The 22,139-nt window shown below is 35.6% G+C and overlaps 1 protein-coding gene across 1 annotated transcript in view; it reads left to right on the top strand.

Annotated features, from left to right (window-relative positions):
* PTPRM (protein tyrosine phosphatase, receptor type M) overlaps positions 1-22,139 on the top strand; it is a 737,127-nt gene that overhangs the window by 330,637 nt on the left and 384,351 nt on the right. The window contains exons 6-7 of the mRNA XM_011366167.2: positions 5,291-5,465; positions 10,095-10,388. Coding sequence (XP_011364469.1) covers positions 5,291-5,465; positions 10,095-10,388 — 469 coding nt within the window. The remainder of the gene's footprint in view (positions 1-5,290; positions 5,466-10,094; positions 10,389-22,139) is intronic.

The raw sequence follows: 22,139 nt of genomic DNA, 5'->3' as shown, positions 1-22,139 counted from the left end.
TGATTAATGATGTTAAACATCTTTTCATGTGCTTACTGGACATCTGTATATCTTCTTTGGGGGAAATGTCTAAGTCCTTTGTCCATTTTTAAATTGGATTGTTTGTTTTTTGTTGTTATTTTTGAGTTTTAGGACTTCTACTGCCTAGTGAGGTCACAGCTGTCATAACATCATTGTGTAACACGTTACTCACATTTGTGGTGCTGCTGGTATAGACAAACATACTGTGCTGCCAGCTGTATAAAAGTATAGCACATGCAGTTATTTATAGTACCTAATGCTTGATAATGGTAATAAACAACTTTGTTACTGGTTTATGTATTTATTATCCTGTACTTTTAATTATTATTTGAGGGTATATTCTTTCTACTTATAAAAAAAAAGTTCGCTGTTAAACAATCTGCCATGTTATGTTGGCAACAGCTTCACATCTTATGTTTACCATGTCTCTTGATTGCATCATTCTGTCTTGTGCTTGATTTAATCTCATGTTGTTTTAGAAATTTAGTTTTTAGCCTAAGTGTACAGTGTTTATAATATCTACAGCAGTGTACAGTAATGCCCTAGGCCTTCATATTCACTCACCACTCACTCACAGACTCATTCACAACTTCCAGTTTTGCAAGCTCCATTCATGGTAAGAGTCCTATATAGGTGTACCATTTCTATTTTGTCTTTTATACTGTATTTTTACTGTACCTTTTAGATATACCATAGTTACCACTGTATTATAATTGTCTACAATATTCAGTACCGAAACATGCTATATGGGCTTGTAGCCTAGGTGTGTAGTAGGCTATACCATCTAGGTTTGTGTAAGTATGCTCTATGATGTTCCCACAATGACGGAACTGCCTAATGATGTATTTCTTAGAATGTATCCCCATTGTTAAGGAGCTCATGATTGTATACCTATAAAAATCCCTGGACTTTTTCATTATCCTGATGGTCATTTTATTAGTGTGCTATGCTGCTATAACAAATTACCACAAACTTAATAGCTTTATTGTTTTATAGAACTGTGAGTGAGAAGCCCTAAAATAAGGTGATGGAAGGGCTGGTCCCTTCTAGAAGCTATAAGGGAGAATCTGTTTTTTGCCATTTACAGCTTCTCGAGACCTCTTTCATTCATTTCTTGGCTCATGGTCCCTTCCTCCGTCTTCAAAACACCTCACTCCAGCCTTTGCTTCTGTGGTCACATCTCCTTCTTCTGCATTTGACCCTTCTACCTTCCTACTGTATTGCAATGACTTTGGGCTCACCCATTTAATCTAGTTTAATCTTCCATCTCCAGACTCTTATTTTAATCACATCAGCAAACTCACTTTTGTGTAAAGGAACTTATTTACAGTTTCTGGGAACTAGGGAATAGATATCTTTGGGGACCATTATTCTGCCTACCACAATCACGATGAGTGGGCTGTGTTTCTGACTGAGGGATACACAGAACTTCCAAAACATTCTATTTATTTTTTCTATTTGTCTTCCTTGTAAATAAAGATTAGTTGTCTGGTTTTAGATCCTGGGTTATAAATCTGTTAATTTAGTGAACTTATATTTCTGTTCTACTTTTGGAACATTTTTTTTCCATTGAGTCTATGATTCCTTGAGTTAACAGCTATTTACTGGGTTCTATTTTTTGTGCACCCATGTACACACAATGAGTAAGCTATGTTGTTTGACCTTGTGGACCTTATAGTCTGCTTGAAGAGATTGTTACTGCAATATAACATACACTTTTTGTTGATTTTATTTCCTAAATGTACTTATAATCCTTCCCTTTCTCTCTTTCATCCTTCTTTTTGTCATTTGTTACTATGATTTCTGAAAAATATATAACCAATTTCCCTTGACATCACTTGGACTCCCACACTCTTTCCTTCAGTCCATTGCTGTACCCATAGATATGTTCGCATTGCCCTTTTGCCTAAAATCTTTCCTTTCCTGAAATCAAGATAAACTATAGTCCTCCACATGTCACATTCCTTGGTATGATCTACACTGTGCTTATCCTTCTAGACTCATCACCTACCATTCCTAGAAGCACTTCTGTTCTAGCCATGTTGAATAACTTATACTTCCCCCATAGTTCCTTGTTCTTGGCTCTTGATTCTTACAGCATTCTTCTTCCTCACTGGGCTCCATTTCTCCTCCTTCACTGCCTGAGAAATTCAAGTGGCCTCAAGTGGCTTTTCTACAAAGCCGACCCTCACACCCGTCTCCCATGAGGTCCACTTTTACTGGGTTTACTGTGTTAGGCAGTTCATTGCTCTGTCCTACAATATTGCCTTACTTGTCTGTTTTTCTAACCAGACTGTAAATTCAGTTAGGTACCAGATTGTTCTTTTAACTCCATGCTCCCCGTATAGTGATAGAGTAAAAGATTTTCACTAAGTGTTGATTGAACAAATGCTTGGATATATGTACATATGAATAATTTAATACAAAATGACATAGATTTGAGCAAGATTTATGATTTGATATGGATGCTAAGCTAAAATTATTACTAGTTAGCTCTTGGTTTCTTCTTCCCATGTACTATTTCTCTTGAAGAAGCTGCATCTAACTTTCTGTGTGATTAAGGATAAATCTGTGGCATGAAGATAATAAGTATGAAGTAATAATCCTGTCAACATATGTATAAATTCAAAAAAAAAGAGTTCTTCTTAAACTTGAGTGTCCCCAGGACAGCCTTGAGTAGTTGTGAGAAATCTGTAAGTACACATTGTAATAGACTTTTGAATAAACATTCTTTTGAGACAGGCTTCTTCTATAAGGACAAATATTACAGGATTACTATAGAAGTATCTTATAAGATTCATGCCACAAGTAAGTAAATAAGTAGATAGCCCTTTTTGTTGTTGTTACTAATAAACAAAACAAATACTTACAGATATGAAATCTTCTTTTCTTTAGGGCTTAAATTTTTTTCCCTCAAAACTGGAGATTAGATTTATTTTTTCAGTTTGAAAAAAGGCAAACCTAATTTTAGAGAGCAGTAAGTCTAAGGCTGCTCCTACTGGTAGAATTTGATTATTTATTTGGGAGAAAAGATGAGAGACTGAATATATGTAATACAGAGAGGAATAGTATAATTAATAATGCTTTATTGATTTTGTTTTGTTTTATTTTTTAATTTCCTGGTGCCCTCTTCAGACCAAATTTAGGGGATTTAATTAAAAAAAAACACATCAGGCATATAAGGCACATATGTAACTTTTTCATTTATGACTTTTTAAACTATTAACAAGACTGTTTTGATAAATAGCACTAAAGATGATGCTGGTGGAACTCCTCTTCCCTACTTCTGATGTTTCCTTCCCTGTGGCAGGAACTGTGTTAATTCATTACTCCTGATGCCTTTTTTCTGCCCAAGCAGTAGCTGCCTGGGAAGGAAGCTCTGAGAATGTACAGCCCAAACCCTTCTTTAGGAGCTAACTTTCTGTATGAACCCTGTTCCTCCATCCTGTGAGTTTTAAAGCAGCTCCCAAAATACAGGAGGTCTTGTGGTTTTCTAGTGTGGCCTGTGGCTGTATTGGTGAGTCTGTTTAATTTTGTGCTTCAGTATTAGCAAGTCCATTGTTACGGCACCTCAACAATATTCTGCAGTATCAGCTTCATAAGTAAAAAGGTGGTATTTTGACATTCTCCTTGAACTCATGTGTGGTGCTAGACATTATGCCAGTGTCCTTACATTCATCTTTAAATTCTCAAACAGCCCTGAAAATGAGTTGTATCATTTTCTCATTACAGGTGAATAAGGGGAGGCTCTAGGAAGGTAAATCATGTTGAAGTTAGGTTTGGAATCCTAGTCAGTCTGACTCCCAAACTCATGTTTATTAGGACATATCATTAAAGGAAATATGACAGGTAAAAGTTTTTAAGGACTTTGCATAATGTAAATCACCAAGTAATGCAGATGAGTTTTATTATTTTGTAGCCTATTATTTTCATACCTCTAAATACAAACATTGCGATATAGCTGCAAGTCCCTGAATGCACAGGTACTTGCCTACCTCCTCAGTTCCACTGGCTGTCTTAATTGCATCCAAAGCCTCCAGCTCTTTCTAACCATCTTGAGCTTTCTGTACTAGAATGCCTCTCTCCCACCCTTCCCCTTTACCTGGTTAGCTACTACTTACTGTTGAGATCTCTTTTCCAATGTCATTTCCTCCAACTGGCCTCCCATGGCTACCACATCTAAAGTTGGTCCACGTTGTGATTTCTGCCAGCTACCCCATGTGTCCCTTCACCACTCAGGCCATTATTCGTGATTATGTATTCAAACCTGTACTTCCCACTAACGGAAGCCTCATGAGCACATCAGTTGCTTTCCTTTTGTTCATTGTGAGCTAGTGTCTTAATGCAGAGATAGCACGGCGTTGGCAATGGACATAGGGCTTGGCATCATGCATCAGCTGTAAGGTCTTTGCTCACTACTTTCTACTTAATACTTGCAAATGGCATATTTAAAAGCCTCTTTCCTGATAATTGTGAAAAAAAAACTTATGGAACTAAATCTATAAACTTCTTTTAGGCTTTAAACTATAGGAAGTATAAAATGGGTTTCCAACTGTGCATAATTAAAGACTTACTTAATGTATCAGGAAAAGTATAAGACAAAGCTGCCCTAGGGGTGGAACCTGCTTTCTGTGATCCTGGGACTATAGGACGTAACATAGAGAGAGACTGCTCATATTGCATTTCAGTATCAAGTAATATCAAGCATCTGCATCTGCCTGGCTTTTGTACATTTAGGAGGAACATCATAAAGCTTGGACTAGTTCTTCAGACCTGCTCAGCAGGGAATCCACTAATAACTACTTATGTTTTTAATGTGATTCTTGATAAATTGTTTATTTGTTCACATATAAAATGAGGTCAATAATAGGGTAGTGTGTGAGTTAATTTTGTCTCTTAGTCAAGCATGAAAACAAGGATAAAGTGTTATGAAAAGACCAAATGTTGATAGTTTGGGAGCAAAATAGAGAATTTTTCCATAAATTTTTTCTCTTCTCCTGTTGAGCTAATTTAACATAATAAATATCTGGGTCAAAACCAAGATTTTTCGGCACGCAATTTTGCATCCCTCAATCTTGAAAGTGTTGATCGCAGCAGAATTTCAGTTTCCTGGCCAGCTGTTCTCCTGGAACACCTGCCTATGGATAATGAACAATTGAACCAAGGTCTGCATGGAAATAACGTCAATGATATACCGTCAGGTGTCTTACTGTTTTGATATGACAGCTGATATTGTTTCTTTTTGTCCCCACTACTCTCATTTACATAGGGCATTGATGTACGAGATGCTCCTCTGAAGGAAACAAAGGTGACTAATTCCCGGCGATTCATAGCTTCATTTAATGTCGTGAATACAACAAAACGAGATGCTGGAAAGTACCGCTGTATGATTCGCACAGAAGGAGGTGTTGGAATATCAAATTATGCAGAATTGGTAGTTAAAGGTATTTAATGTATTTTTATACCCCAAAATAGTCTATTAAGATAGACTCGTTACATAGTTGTGAGTTCATTATTTATTTAAAGTTTAAACTTATCCTTGTATGTTTCTGAACAGTAGTTTGATGACAGGCTATATTGATGGATTGCATTTTAAGTACAGATTTTGTATGTGAGCAGTATTTTGGAAAAATGTATTTTATTTATATTGGTTTAGTTGCATACAAAGCAACAAATGTTGTCTTGGCAAGTTCTCCTTCCAACTCTGTATGTAGAGATTACAACCTATAAATTATTTTAAGGAATGGAAATTTTTTTCACTGATAGAAAATCACTTAAAATGCAAATACGCACCAGCCAGGGTGTTTATGATAGCTGGGTGGTTAATAAAATGAAGCGATGTCAGTATAAAAATGGTCAGGCATATCACACAAGCCACGTTGATAATTCTGAGTTAACATTTATAATGCTGTGGTTGGGTTCTCTTACTATATTTTGCGTGACTGAAAAATTGAGCCATTATATTTAGGAAGGTTGGGGATGAGGGAAAAAAAGAGAGAGGAAATAAGTTTCCTTTACCTGGTTTAATGCTTTTTCATAGGATTAAACTGCTAAGGCAATTCTTGGTCCCAGACAGAATAATTTGGACTTTTAGATGTACCAGGAAGCCTTTTTTAGACAACTTGTGGCAGGCCATTGCTGTTTTGTCCTAGGAGAACAGAATGATGCCTGCTTTTTACATTGTTTTCCCTGCATTTGTTAAATATGGAACATAAAATTGATCTCTTTCGGATGAACATTATTCCTTTTGTCAGCTAATTTCTCTTTGCAGACAGTTTTAAAGACTGCAGAGTTTAAACTCCAGAACTAGCTATGTGGGCGTGGACCAGTAGCTTAGCCTATCTGTGCCTCTGTTTCTTCATGTATAAAATAGACCTAATAATAAACCTACCCTATAGTTCTATCAGAAAGATCAAACTCAAAAAACATATGAACAGCACTTAGAACAGTGTACATAGAAAGCGGCCAACGCCTGTTCGAGCTGTGATGGGGAGGAGGAGGAAGACAGGCTGATTCATTTGGGAATGCATGTCAGTACTGCCTTTCTAAATTTTAAAAAATATAAATGCCTGTCCACCTAGTCTCCCCTCCTCCACCACACCCACATTGACTCAGAATCTTGGGGCATATAGTCTGTTATAATATCTATAAGTGATTTGGGCATACACTTCTATTGTGGAATCACTGCTGCTAGTATTAGTCACACCTGGCTTATGAGAGAAATGTTTATCGATGAGCCTTCCTCAAGCAATATTAATATGCAGCAGTGATATTTTGTGTTAAAAAGTGCACATCGAAATACCTGCTTGAATAATATATTTTGCCATATCAGATTCTTATGAATTTTGGTTTCTAGTGAATCTTTAACTAGCCTGTCTGGTTAGTATTTGAGTTGAGGCTTAATATCTACAAGGAAACCGAAACTCATCATAGTTACTCATACTTGACCCTGCTGAAACTCTCTGAGAGGTGAGGAGTCTCACTGTAGAAAAACGAACCCAGTATAACAGCCTTGGCGTTCTCATGGCTGAGTTCTTTATGTATCATTATTATTATTTAATTTTCACCTTATTTAGTTCCTTACGATTGTTGTTTCTTTTCTGACTTATGGTGCTACATTAACTTCACTGTGACCAGCCAGTACCTGTGTTCTTGAGGCATCGTGCTTCATGATATGTACGATGCAAATCAGGTCGCTCCTCTAAAAATTGCTACTGTGGAAAAGTTCATTTGTTGAGAGTTATAAGTGAAGTAGGAATTTCTAGTCCGGCAGAACAAACATAAACACAAAGAATGAATAGGTTCTTATTCACATTTATGCAGCACACTTTCCTGTCTTATGATAGAATAGAGGTACCATGGCTCATTGTGACAAAAATGTCCAGGTACCTCTTTCCATCTCTGCACACTGCCAAAGCTGGTGACAATTGGCTTGCAATCAGGACTCAAATTTTAAACTCGACTTTTCCTCTATTTATAATTTTATAGCCATATTTTGCATGTATTTAGTTTTTTTAAATGAGATAACATTCTACTAGTTTAATAAAGTATTACCTTGATACGATTACTTTAAAATATACAATGACATTGTTAGGCCATCTGTATATAATTTAATACTTTTTATATGCATGTAATATTTGGAATGCTAGTTTTTTTTTTAATGAGAAAAACTAAAATTTATAGAGTTTATAACTTTCTTAAGGTCACACACTGATTTGGTACCAGCTGCCCAGAAGAAGCCCAAGTCATCTTTTAACTATTACTTTTATTCGTGTCTACCACTGCTTTTGGTAAATAACAACATAAAAATATTTCATATAATATCTAAAATATATGTATATGTGCATCTATATCAATATCATATTTAATTATATGACATATATTAGGCATCCACATATGCATATCAACGTCGTATATGTATATGTACCTATATGTATATAAATTATTTCATCACTGGTTTGATTTAAAATTACTTTTATCATGTCCTTTCACTTTCACTTGAACTAAATATTTTAAATTGCTTTTTATCACCTAGTGTGGATTGAGTCTCTCCCTTCTTCTCTCCCTTTCTTCCTTCCTTTTTTCTTTCTTTCCTTCCCTTTGCTAAAGTTTATTCAAAATTTAAATATTAACTTATTTTTGTACTGATGCTTTTAGCAACCCACAATTCCTTTTGAATGTCTGTCAGTTATTTCCAGTTCTAGTTGAATCTCTCATTCGATTTAAAATATATGGTACTTTTCTTAATGGGGTAGGGATAGAGAAAATATTCTCAGGACAAACAAGCATTGAAGATATGTCTATTTTCGAATACGAGTAATAATGTCTTTAAATGACTGGTGTGCTCACTAATCTTTGTGGCCTTGCCCCTAAATTGTATTTTGAATGGCAGTTCAGCAACCCTTGCTATCATTTGCAACTTCAAAGTAATTAACTGCTCTTTCAGCCTGGCTACGTAAATGTCTTAGGATGTACTTACTATAAAAGGCCCATTTTGTATCTTGGTTCAAGGAATCACCGAGTGAAATATATTGATGTTAAGTCATTATGAGTCGAGTAAGAACTATTTTAAAAAATTAAAAGCTAGCACAAAGTTGTAGTTTATAAACAATAAGAACAATATTTTAGTAAGTCACACTAAATTCGTGGTCCCCCAAATAAAATTCATCCTTTAGTGTCTTACTTTGACTCAATCTAATGAGATTCCCCAGCTATTTTAGAATGTCAGTATGATTTATCACACCTTGAATACAAAAAAGAACAAAGACACCCCATCCCAACACAGGGAACTGATGTTGCTGGTGTTTGAGTTGGTCTAGGGATCACCTGATAACATCTCAGGGGCCAAGTTCAAATGGTACTAGCTACCCTGAGGTCTCATTCAGCAAGAAACGTGACTGTGATCACTTGGCTGTGTCTGTCGTGGAGCAGACAGAAGTTGCAGCACACAAACCAGCACATGCCAGCCAATAATAGAACATAGCAGGCTTTATTTTCCATGCATTCATATGAGCTAAATGAGGAGTTAAAAACACCCCCAAAAAGTACAAACCACCTGCGGAAACATGCTGAAAAAAAATCACTGGATCTTAACTTTTTTCTCAGGTGGAGGTTCATTAAGATAGAAATATGTTATTTTATACAATTATCTTCTTTCTAAATATCACATGTGGTGCCACTCACAGTAACATTGGCATATGGAATGCCTTCATTTGCTGCCTGGAGAGCCATTCAACTAGCACCTCAATAATATACTGGCAGTACTGTTTAAAACAAGATTGTCTATCTCTTCCTTCTAAGACAATGATCTGGAAAAAGAGTTGGTCTCGGATTTTAAACAATGAGAGACTTTCTTGGGTTGTAAAGAGTGTTTGCTATTGATTGCTTAGAGTTTTATCAAGCTAGGCGTAGCTCGTGCTTTGCTTCAGAGCTTTTCTTTCTATTTGCTGCTTTAATAAGACTCGTTACTGGAAGTTCCCTGAACAGCAGCGGTGGTGGACTTTATTATCCAGACTGCTCACTTCTCCTGAAGCTAAAAGAGTCCATCGTGATAGTTTCTTAGGAAATGAGTCCTCTGGATATGCATTTATGATGAGATAAACTATAATTTTGGCCACGTTATTTTAATGATAATATTTTTGGCATATAAATAGAAAGAAACTGAATTTAATGATATAGATAACTAGCACTTTTGATGATTTCAAAAACATTCTCAATAAGGAGGTTGACAAAAGCGTGCCTTCTAGAGTCTAAATACTATGACTTACTAATTGTAGTGAAAAAAAATCCTTCGCTGCCTGAGTAACTGAGAAGAATGAGTGCTGTCCTCAAACGAATTGAGAATATACCTACGTTGAGCAAGCTTAGGTTTTAAGGATGGTTTATGTTACAGAGTTGAACATTGTGAAAACCTTTATCAGTATGCTTTTCCCTAAAACCTAAACGAAACTGTTCTCATCAGTTAATTCCTGAAATGTTAATGTCATCTGTATTTTAATAACTGATGTGCATTTAGCTTTTCTAAGACTGAAGACCAGAGTGTCTGAAAGATGGCTCTTGTGTTTGCCTTTCAGAGCCACCTGTTCCCATTGCTCCACCTCAGCTGGCTTCTGTGGGGGCAACTTACCTGTGGATACAACTCAATGCCAACTCCATCAATGGGGACGGACCTATTGTCGCCCGAGAGGTGGAATACTGCACGGCCAGTGGGAGCTGGAATGACCGGCAGCCAGTGGATTCCACAAGTTATAAGATTGGGCACCTCGACCCAGATACAGAGTATGAGATCAGTGTGCTCCTCACCAGGCCAGGGGAGGGTGGCACTGGATCTCCTGGGCCAGCGCTCCGAACAAGAACAAAGTGTGCTGGTGAGTGTGGGAAACCTGGAACTATTTTTCATTGTATTTCTGGGTGTTGACATGCAGCATTGGTGTTTGTCAGGTGGCTAACAGCTTCCCCAGCTCTGTTCACATCCTGTACAAGAACAAAAAATTTGTTTCACCTGTGGACAATGCCCACTAGCCTGTGGACTTTGAGACCTCACGGCTTGGTATCTCTTGGCGTCTCTCCCCCACCACCTTTTCTTTTCTATTCTTTATTTACACCTTCCTGTGAGTATCACATAGTTCAGAAGCCGTCTGCTTTAATGATTTCTGCTCATAGGTCAGATCCTCTCACCCTGGTCCCTTTGTGTTCACTATTAGTGTGCTCATAGCCTGGAGGAGCTTTGGAATAATAGATTCCATCTTAGCGATAACTGTAAAGCTGTGTTTTTATTGATGGATATTTAATGGTGGGGCTGCTTGCCAATGACATAGGGCCCATTTGTAAAATAAGCAAGGGTGATTTGTGGGCTGCATGCAGTCTTTAATTTTAGATTAGAAAGTTCTAATTGATTGTGCTGAACCTGCTCTGCAGCTTAAATAAAAGTAGGGTTGAGAAATGTTGAGTCTTGTAAAAACCAAAATCCTAAGATGATTCACATTAGAGATTATAGTGTTGTTGTTGTTTCTGTATGGCTACTCTCTGGTCGGATGTGGAGAGAAATAATATAGAGATAATGAAATGTTCTTTCATCATTTAAATGAAGAATTCCTATATTGAATTGTGGCTTAGGGTGAAGAGATTTCGTAAATGTTTATGGAGTTGATGGATTCTTCAGATAGCATTATTTAAGAAGATACCTATCAATATGTTTCATTCTTTTAAGTTTTAAAAGTATTCAGAGTACAGTCTGACCCTGGCTGGTAAGAGAAATGATTAAACCTTAACGGTTGTAGATTTTTCATTTTTCCTTCATAATTTAGAGTATACTGTTTCCACAAGTTCAAAACTCATAGAAATATTCTGTGTTTTTTTTTTTTTTTTTAAGTGTTCATTGGAAAAGGAAACAGGTGCCTTTTTCTCCTGGGGACACGTGATGGGCCTGTTTCAGTCGGCCCTGTGTCTGTTTCCCAGATCCACACCTGCATGTTCATATCACCTTCAGAGCAGAGACTCTGGAATAAGAACTGCTGTTTGGACTGGTGTTCCCACAGCCCTGATTGGTGGTTCCAAGGGGAAAAGAGTTTGATAATTCTTTTTCTTCCTCACTTCTGTAAACCATGTCATTTCCTTTCTCTCTTTAGTTGAATAAATTTCCCTTTCTTTTCTGGGAAATAATTTCTTATATTATCATCTATTGCAATGCAAACAATAGCTGTGGAGAACACTGTACATATCATTTTTCAATATAGGGATTGCTTTCAAATCTGTAATTATTTTATAACTGCCTTGTGACGTCTCCAGGGCAGACACTGTGATTCCTGAATAGAAGCCTACATGATCTCTGTCCTTCTCTGAGCATGCTCTGTAAGCAATACATTTAGTATTACTTCACTTCTGTGTTATTTTGAGGAATCCTGTTTGGAGCGTGCCAATATAGGTCTCCCTCTCTCTCCAAAAGAAGGTTAGAATTCCATTGTCTAGACTGGAAAAAGGATACGATCTATTTCATTGTAGTCACTAACAACCCCACCTACTTTATGTTTTTAGTTCTGTTCTTTTTTTTTTTTACATATTTTGTCATTTCTCTTGGTTTGCTGCCTGTACATTTCAGTTATTAACACAATTGCTATATACATTTCCCATGTATTGCTGTTTTCAGGAAGCCTCTTTGTTACTACTGAATGAAGTATAAATATATAACTCTCAAAAGACAATGCACCTTTTATGAAACTTGACAGTTCTTTTTAAAGAATTAGAATGAATTTTGAATTGATATTTGCATGTAACACTACATCTTAAAAATGTTAAGCCTCACTTAAGCAAGGAAGACTAATGATAAAGTACTCTTTTCCTCTTACCCTTTGCAACCTGTGGCTGACACTATTCCTGGCATGTCATGCACTGGCATTGAATCTTTTTGAAACCACTCTGGTTGAACAAGTCAGTCTTAGGAAATAGACATTTGTTAGGTGAGAGAAAAAAGCCAGAAATAAGAGGGAGAGACTTGGTAGGTGGATGAGGAAAGCGAAGTCAAATGAGACTTTTTACTGTACGAAGAAATAAAGTTTCACTCTTTCTTGACCTGAGGCTTTTGAGAAAATCTAAAGATAAGACTGGTGACTGGTGGTAATCAGTGGGACACTGTGGAAAGCAGACTGGGTTACAAGGAAGAAGACAGCTGCTGCAAACTACAGACTGAAAAATTTGATAGTGGTCCCAGACTATTACTCAGGTAGTTTGTGAACACTTAGGGATCATAAAGAGCAAATCATGGGTCTCATACCTGGGAGGGACTCTAAGCATTCTGCAAAGCAGATGGAAAATGGCATGAGGAAGGCTTGACCAGTGATGAATCTATTAGGGTGATATGTAGTAGGGATAATTATACATTCATCTGATATGGTTTAAAAAGCCTAGAGTACTAGTATGAAATTAGAGTAATAAAATTTAGCAGCAGCATATGTAAAAAGAGATTGAGGACTTGGCTTAAATGTATATAAATCCACAATATGATCCATATTGTATTACTCTGTAATGCTATTGCCTCACGTCCCCCTTCAAATTTAATATATTCTTAGGTTGCATTAAGAAAGCAAAATGCCCATGTGGAAGGAGGTCTTATTCCACCAGTGCTACTTAGCCTCCCTATAACTATCACATTTTATCTCTGGTCCTTCATTTTAAGAGAGAGAGAGAGAGCACAAAATAGATTGTGCTCCAGGGATAGCACCCAGGATAGGAAAGGTTCTGGAACCTCGCTCAACTAGTGAGGAATGATGGAAAGAACAGAGAAAGGTGATAGAGAAGAACACAGTGTCTGTGCACATTTGTCAAGAGCTGAATCATGAATAGTGAGTTTCCAATGGCTTATCCATTCCAGCAGAACCTGATTGTAGAAGGTGATTTCTATACTCAGAAGAGGATTGAGCTGGTTGACTTGGATGATCTTCTCAACGTGAAGATTCTATGATTTATGTGTTCTCTTTTTAATGAGATGATCCATCATATGTTTCTACACTGAAAGTGTTTGAGTTTTACTTTTATGTTATACTTGTCCAAATACTCCCTAATTGTGCTTATCAAGGCTTGTTTTGTAGGCCCATGGAGGTCTGTGATGATGTTTACAAAAATCTCAGCTAAAAGAGAATAAAATAAGGAATTTTTAATACTGCTAAATAGATTAAATTTAAAGAATTACTCTTATTCTGAGATGTCCCGCCCGATTTTTGTGCTGAAATATCCCTTTTATGAAATGATAATGCCAGAGAGTGATAGAGCCAGAGTACTAGAGCAGGCTCCAGGACCAGGCTGCCCAGATTGAGTTCTTGCTCTGCCCAGGGCTGTACATGTAACCTGGGAAAACTGTACCATCTCTGGACCTCTGTCACCTTATTATTAAAACAGAAGTGAAAATAACAATATGTGTCTCGTTGCGTGGCCAAGAAACCTTAATGGGGTCAATAAAAGCTGACTGTCATTTAAAAACATTTCAATCAAAAGAATTAGATGTTGGCAACCTGATTTCATTGGCTTAGATGTTTTAGAAATATTATTTGTCTGGTAAATTGAACATCTAAGGACCACTGTTTTATAATATGGGCTCAGAGAATTCTCTATAATTGAGCATTGCATTCATGACAGACATCATTCTCTCATTTCTTTTATTAAATCTGTTTCTTTTGGACAAGCTCTCTTTTCATTTCTGTGCTGCACCAATGAGACTTGTCCTGTCATATTTCGGTGGCACCCATGAAAATGTATTTTGCTGCTTGCATTAAAATGGCAAGATCACTATTTATTGTCCTTCTCTTTGCAATGGAATTGATTTTTCATGTGTGGCATATAGATGCAATCTCATTATCTGCTCAGATTTCTTTCAAGAATTGTATTGTAGCATGCTTCCAGAGTTCTTGTTTCTTATGCTTCTGAAAATTATTTTAAACATATACATAAGCTGTCCATATATGACCTTGATCAAATCACTTAGCTTCTCTGGTTCTACCTCCTCATCTCTAAATAAAGGCAGTGATGCTTGCTCTGTCTGTATCAGAGGCGTTTTTGAAGACCAGATTAGATATTATCTCTAAAGGTATTTTACAAATGATAAAAATGCTCTGCCTATATGGGATTTTTTTTAACAGTGATAGTCAGGAGCTAGTTTCAAGATTTAAACACATATCCAATTATTTTCTAACTTTGCAGTTCAGCTGTAGTTGGGTAACCTCAGAGAGCTGAAATTACTTGAGTATCCAGTTAAGCAAAATACAACTTAGTTTATGTTTTCTATTATATCTTATATTTTTATAATTATGTGCAGCCTGTATATCACAAGCCATTAAGTGGTAGTTACTTGAAAGAGAGAAATGGATGATGCTGTTAGATTAATTTTCACAGTGGACTTTTTATGTGTTTTATTTTGAGAAATTGCTTTTTATGTATTCTAGTTATTGTTTAACTGTGGTTAAGTGGCTTTCTAATAACTGGCCCCAGGAGTTAAAGAAGAATGATGGTAAACTTAATGACTTAACATTAAGATTGGTGAGAGGGGGAAAAAAAAAAGCTGAACCGAAATGTGTTCTTTTGAATTAATATAACTAAAAATATTTGAAAAAAGAATGACTGCACCTTTTAAAAAATGTATTCATAAAATATTTCTTGAGCACCTGTATTTGCAAGGTACTGTCACAAGCCCTGAGGGCATAACAAAATCCTGTGTTCAGAACTGATACATTGGAGAGAGGAAATATACAGGCAATAAACAAATATGAATACATACATATGTAATATGATGACTACATGAAGAAAAATAGAATAAACAGGCAGGAGATTTTTTTAAAAATTTTTAATTGTGGTAAAATAATATAACAAAATTTGCCATCTTAACTATTTCTAAGTGCACGGTTTAATACTGTTAAGTACATTCAACCAATCTCTAGAACTTTTTTATCTTGCAAAACTGAAACTTCGTACCCATACAAACTCCCTGTATTCCCTTCCCCAGGCTCTGTCAACCACCACTCTACTTTCTATCTCAATGAATTTAACTGCTCTAGATACCACATATAAGTGGAGTCATACAAAAATCTGTCCTTTTGTGTCTAGCTTATTCTAGTTAGCATTGTGTCCTCAACATTTATTCATATTATAGCATGTATATTGCTATAATGTAATTACTCTTATACTTTTTAATTACTCTAATAATTGTATTGCATAGTATTAGCTTATGTGATTCTTTGTGATCTATTTTGAAACTTTAACACTAACTTTGGCTTTCAATTAAGTTAATAATTCTCAACATTTAAAAATGCTTCATGTTTATGACTTACGGAAATCTCGCCCACTAAAGCAGGTAGTACTGCTGTTTCCAGAGAGTCGAAGTACGAATAAGTACCCGTGCCAGAGTGGTGTAGCCATCCCATCAACAGTCAGCTTTCTGTTTGTCAGAATAAAGAGTGATATAAAGAATTAGAGGGTTTTTTTTAAATAATGTACCATTCTTTTAAACTAGTAAGGGTGAGTGAATTTAATACCTATTTGCAAAAGATGTATATTCGTTTTATATATGCCTAGTTAGAACCTTTAACATAACTGTAATAAAAACTTAAAATATGTGTGACATTAAAATTCATTTTTGTTCTACTCAGATGTTTCAATAACATTCAGTTATAGTCATTTTATCTATAGTGCTTTCGGTGACACAATATATGGGACCTATTTTTCATCTTCTTCCAGTCACTCCAACCTTCCAATTCTCTTTGGTCTTAGAGGGACTGAGTTTGTGCCAACCCATGGTAGTGTGCATTCTCATGTACTGCCTGTCCTCTTATCTAACATGTAGTTGTGCATTAGAACAATATATCTGTGTGGCTGTCTTGTATCCTTCTCATGCACTTTGTCGAACACATACATACATGAGCAAGGAAGGGATCAAGCAGTTCTTTAGGGCAGAGGCCCAGCATCCCTGACTGTGGGAATGTTCTGCTAACTGCAAGGTTAAGGTTCTATGTTGTCTTTATCATATACCATGAGAACATCTCTCAGTATGTTTTATGTAGTAGCATACTCTTTACTACCAGGTTCAGTCTAAATCTCATGAGATTTATGTAAACATTGGCTTTGAAATATTAGTTCACCATATTCACTAAATGTGACACTGGAGTGATTCATTTTAAATACACCTAAATGCGATTCACATATGGAAAATGAGTAGTGAATAGGTTTCTTGGCAAGGGGGCCTTACATGAAGCCCAAACTGCGTGATGCCTGCATTCCGCCGAAGGCTAGCCTGTGCCTATTTATTTATTATTCTTAGTTCCTCTTGTGGGAGAAAAAGGAACATTCTGGTTGGAATGGTGCTGATCTTAAATTAAACCCTGCCAAAACTGGGTTTGTTTTCTTCCTAAATCAAAAATAGCCAGATTTATCTTTTCTGTACAAAACTGACGCCATCACTACAATATGTATTTGGATTTATATGGTGGACGCACAGATACTTGGGGGCAGTTGGGAACCAATCTAAGTTCTAGCAATGGCTGTTATTCAGAATGAATACAGGCCCAGGACCTCATTGAATGGAACATAATTTATTTTTAATTTAAGTTTACTTACCAAGGAAAAAATTAAAGTGTTCTAATTCTGATTCTAAAAAAGCTCTGCCAAAGGGCAACATGTTTTTAATACATTTCGAACACAGTAAACTATTAAGAACTTTTTTTAATTAGAAACATTAGAAGGGCATAAAAAGTATCTTCCTTATTAGGCTGCATATGCAACGATTGCTTTGGGTAGCATCACATGTGGGCAGAGGACAAGAACGTAGTAGCAACGCAGCACCTTTTTATTATGACATATTCAGTTTCTTCCTTACAGATCTTCATGCCGTGAAGCTTTATAATACCTGAACCTCAAATCCTGCTGCCTTTAAACATTGGGTCTGCACTTTCCCAAGTCTGAACCCTAAGGCCACAGCCATGGGAGGAAAAGCTAGCACTACTAGCAATTCTGTGTGAAAGGTTTAGGAGTGCCTCTAAAAAAACCAGACAAGTGGACATGGTTGCTTTTAGAGTCATCCATTGACTCTTGAGTGCCGTGATAGTTCTCAAGTGTCAAGCAGGCCCCTTGGCTGTGAAGCATGAGCATACTAACAGTACTTCTTCTAGGTCTAATTTTGAAGCTTTTGTAGGCAGCTTCCTGTGTAGCTTTGACTAGACTGAGGAGTTTGAAAAAATTAAGAGAAATATCTAGAGATTATCAGTCAGTAGCCAATGGCCTCCCCCAGTGTGCTTCTGATCGCTATTTAACACACATACACAAAAATCACAAAACTATTTGGGCCACCTTTTTTATGTCTATCAATTAGGGTCTTGAGCAAATTCCTTGTTCTAGTTCTCTGATTATATCAGTCTCTGTCAGAGGGTGTTTTGCTATCGTAGAGGAACATCTGTATTATCAGTTTTGGTCTCTCATTGAGTACCAACTACAGTATGTTGAGTGTGGTCCAAAGGCCACTGAAATGCTTAAGGATGCCTCTGCTTCCCACAGCAGTATCTTTTAGAAAAAGGACAATACCTACTAAATCTTCTTTGTACAATATTTAAAGAGACCCCGGGTCATCTAAACCTTTTTTCAAATTTCTTATATATTTAGTAAAAAAGTATTGATAATGAAATAATTAATTTTCATTAGAGCAAATACCTTAGTTCCTTATCAAATGTATGATGCAGTAGAGCTGTATTTTTTGTTCTCTATGTAAGCATTTATAATACATTAGGTTCCCCTAAATAATCATTATGTACTACATACTCATGTTTTTTGATAGGACTTGGAGTATTATTGACCATTCTAAATTATCATAGACGTTTATAATTTTATCACTGCCTCTGTGATTCTTTTGAACATATTCAGAAAAGACAAATGTCCATTGGTTAACTCTTTTCACTTTAAAGTCTAACTGACTTGGAGTGAATGCTGATTCTGAAACTAATAGCTAGAAAATACCTCAACAAATTACTTAACTGTCCTGAATCTACGTTTTCTAACAATTCTAGTCAGTTTTCTACCAATACTAGAACTTTATTCTTAGCACTGATGGGAGAATTAAATGTGCTAGTGCATGAAAAATGGTTAGCGGAGTACTTTGGTCACCTGGTACACTCTGAATTCTAAGTAGGGTTACTAGCAAATTCTTATCAGTTTATAAAATTAGTAAACTCGTTACAACTGAGAATACATACAACTATGGCAAAATCTCTCAATAGGATTACTAAATTGAGTAGGTTGGGTTTTGTTTGACACCCACACACATCGAGTTGCACCTTGCCTGAAGTAAACAAAATATATATACATGTTCTCAAGCCCATGTCAAAAAATGATTACATGTTCACTAGAACCTGGGAGAACATTGTGTTTTGACCATTTTAAGTGTCGTCAGATAGAAAACAACATGGTAACGTAGTCACTGAAGGGTAGCAAAGAAAACAGAATAGAATGCTTTATTCACCTGTGAGATCTTGTTATTGTGTGGTAGAGGATGTATTACAATTATTAGCAACTTTAAAGAGCTTGACAACCACAGTTTGACTTGAGCAGCAAGGCAGCCTATGAAGTATAACTGAGGTCTCTTGGGGGAGCATCATTCCCCTCCTCATTTACCCACAGACCTCAGGAAGGTTGTGAGCCTTTATTGAATGAGATTGGTGATGAGGTCCTGATGCTGTGGAGCTAAAGAATTGAAGTACAGAGGTAAAATCTTCCACTCTGAGGGCTGCTTCTGAGGCAGGCTTGTATTCTGTGCCCCTGACCCAAGACCAGAAAGAGCCAGTTTCAGAATGGCCTTTGTCTTCAGAATGTATTACGAAAAGTTCGTTCACTCTTAACCAAGCAGGTATGCTATTTGTGCCAGAAATCTCACATGCAGCACGACCAAAACCAATTTCATTAATTGAGAAATAGTTGGATTTTATCTTTGACCTCATATGTCCTGTCTGCTTCTACCCATTCTTCCCTAAACATGCTCAGATTTATTCTCTTATCAAACTTGCTCTCAGATTATTTGCCCCCATTAATATAGACATGGATAACTTGTCAGAACATATGCAGTGACATTTGACCTCCAAATAGAACTTGCTTAATTCATCTATAAGGATAATGCTGCTCGTGTTGTTAAAACTAAATTAATAGATGAGAGCTAAAACTTCCATAGTAAGAACAACAGATTATGAAAGCTTGATGATGTGTCAAAATTTTAGTTACAGGGGTTAACTGTGTTCCTTTGTTTGTGTAATATATTTCATACATTAATTTTAAGGACACAAAGAACTGATAATTATATTACCTATTAGAATAAATTACAAGTGAATAGAAAGCTTTAAAATGAATAATGCATATAAATGAAACTAAAACTACAAATACAAGAAATTTTATTAGGAAGTATGGTTATACCTATTATTAAAATAAGAAAGATAATAGAACTGTTTGATATCAAAATTGCTGCTCTTCCATCCATGTTATTACCCTTGTAGAATGAGTAATGTAAGTAATGTAACTATTCAGGTAAAATATTTCTTCTGACCAAATAGCAATATTTCTTTCATTTAGATCTAGACAAGTGACTGTAGACACAAGTATAATTCGTATTGAAAACCCTTTCTAGAGTAAATAATCAGCAGAGAAGATACAGATGTTAAAATATTTATGTTAAATATTAAATATTATTATTTCACTAGATAGACTTTTTATTACTCTTATTTTGGAATTTATCATATATAACATTTTATTTGTTAATATTTATGTCTTGTAAATTATGTATTTTAATTACCGAAGTCATAGATGCCATAGAAAAAGGCAAAAAATACAGAAGTATGATGTAGTTAATAGAATTCCTCATCTTTCTTTCAGTCCCTTTCCTGGGGATAATATGTAGGTATTTATCCCTTCACATCTTTATGCCTATTTAGATGTATAAATATCAATATGTGTCCCAGGTCTGTTCCTGACTGATTTAAACAAATGACATCATATTGTATATGGTATTCTGCAAGTTTATTTTACATCTGTCAATATTCTCTAAACATATCTCTCGTCGTTAGAGTCTAGTGTAACATATATAGATTTAACTCATTCTTAGTAGTAGCTATTATTTTGGAATATGAATAACCTAATTATTGGACTCTTCCCCTTCTGATGGATAGGTTATTGTTATTTTCTAATAAAAGTAATATTTTAATAAATACTTGTAAAATATCTCCTTATATTACAGTTTTTTGTTTCTGTAGGTTAGAGTTTTAAGGTAGAATTGGTAGGCAAAAGATATGTGTATTTAAGATTTTAGTAAATATTGTCAGATTACTTTCAAGAAGATTCTAACAGTAAACTCCATCAGCAAGGTGAGAGAATGTTAGTTTTTCACCTGCTTTTGAGCATTGAATATTAATATTGGTATAAATTGTGTTGCCTGTTTATCGGTTTAGAAATATTTTAATTTGCATTTTACTTTTCCATGGGTTTATTGACTTTTTATATTTTTCTTCATCAGATTATCTATTTCTAGCCTTAGGATCTTTTTCTAATCTTTACCTTCTTAGTTTGTAGGAATGTTTTATATATTAGGGTTACTAACTTTTTATCTGTTGTATGTTTTCTAAATATTTTCCCTCATTCTATTATTTGCCTTTTGACTTTATTCATGGTATATGTTGTTGAAGAGAAATGTGTACGCTTTATATAGTTAAATCTATTAATGATATCCTTTATGATTACCCATATATATTAATATATGATAAAAGTGTCATTAGAATTTAAATCAATCCAACATAAATTAATTTATTCTAGATAGATAGCTAGATATGCAGCAACATTTGTTAATTAGACCATTGTTCTTCTGTGTGGCTTCTCATTTTCCAGTCTTGTTTTAAAAAGCATTTTTTCTAAATTTTCTTTGAATATTTTTTAAAGAGTTTATTTACACACTTAGATCTTCAATCAATGAAATTCTGGTCAAAAAGTCTTGCAAGGAAGTCTACAAGGACAGAGAGGCCTCTGGGGAAGGTTCTTTCACTATTAATGATGAACAACGAAAAGTAGCCCTTCATCACCTTTGTTATGGGATGTTATGTGATGTGGTGTCCAGAAACATAGCGGGCATCAAGTGACCACAGGGAAGCCAGCTAAAAATACAGCCAGCATGAGAGCTAAGTAGATGTAATTGAATTAAAATACCCTCCACACCTCATTTTGGTTTGCTTCATTTATTTATTCTTTTATTAATCTATTCAACAACTATTTATTGAGGCTTTATTATTTGGGAGTTATTCTCCTAGACTTTGGGTTAGGGTTTTACTCACAGTGGTGAGTAAAACAAATGAGTACCCTGCCCTTGTAGACATTACTTTCTAAAACATAAAGTTCTCCTGTGGTTTGCAATGTATACACATATTTACATGAAGGAAAACTTGCAGAGATTCCCAGAACAGTGTGTGGAGGATGTTCTAAAAGTAAACATGAACATTAAGGCAGACTTTACAAATAAATTGCTTTAGTCAGGATATTTTGAACTGCAAGTAACATAAAATCAGTTCATACAGACTAAACAAAAAGGAAGTTTATTAACTTGTAGTAACAGGAAGCCCATAGAT

This window comes from Pteropus vampyrus, unplaced genomic scaffold (genome assembly GCF_000151845.1).
Source record: "Pteropus vampyrus isolate Shadow unplaced genomic scaffold, Pvam_2.0 Scaffold122, whole genome shotgun sequence".
NCBI lineage: Eukaryota > Metazoa > Chordata > Mammalia > Chiroptera > Pteropodidae > Pteropus > Pteropus vampyrus.
This window is presented reverse-complemented; position numbering and strand designations above follow the sequence as displayed.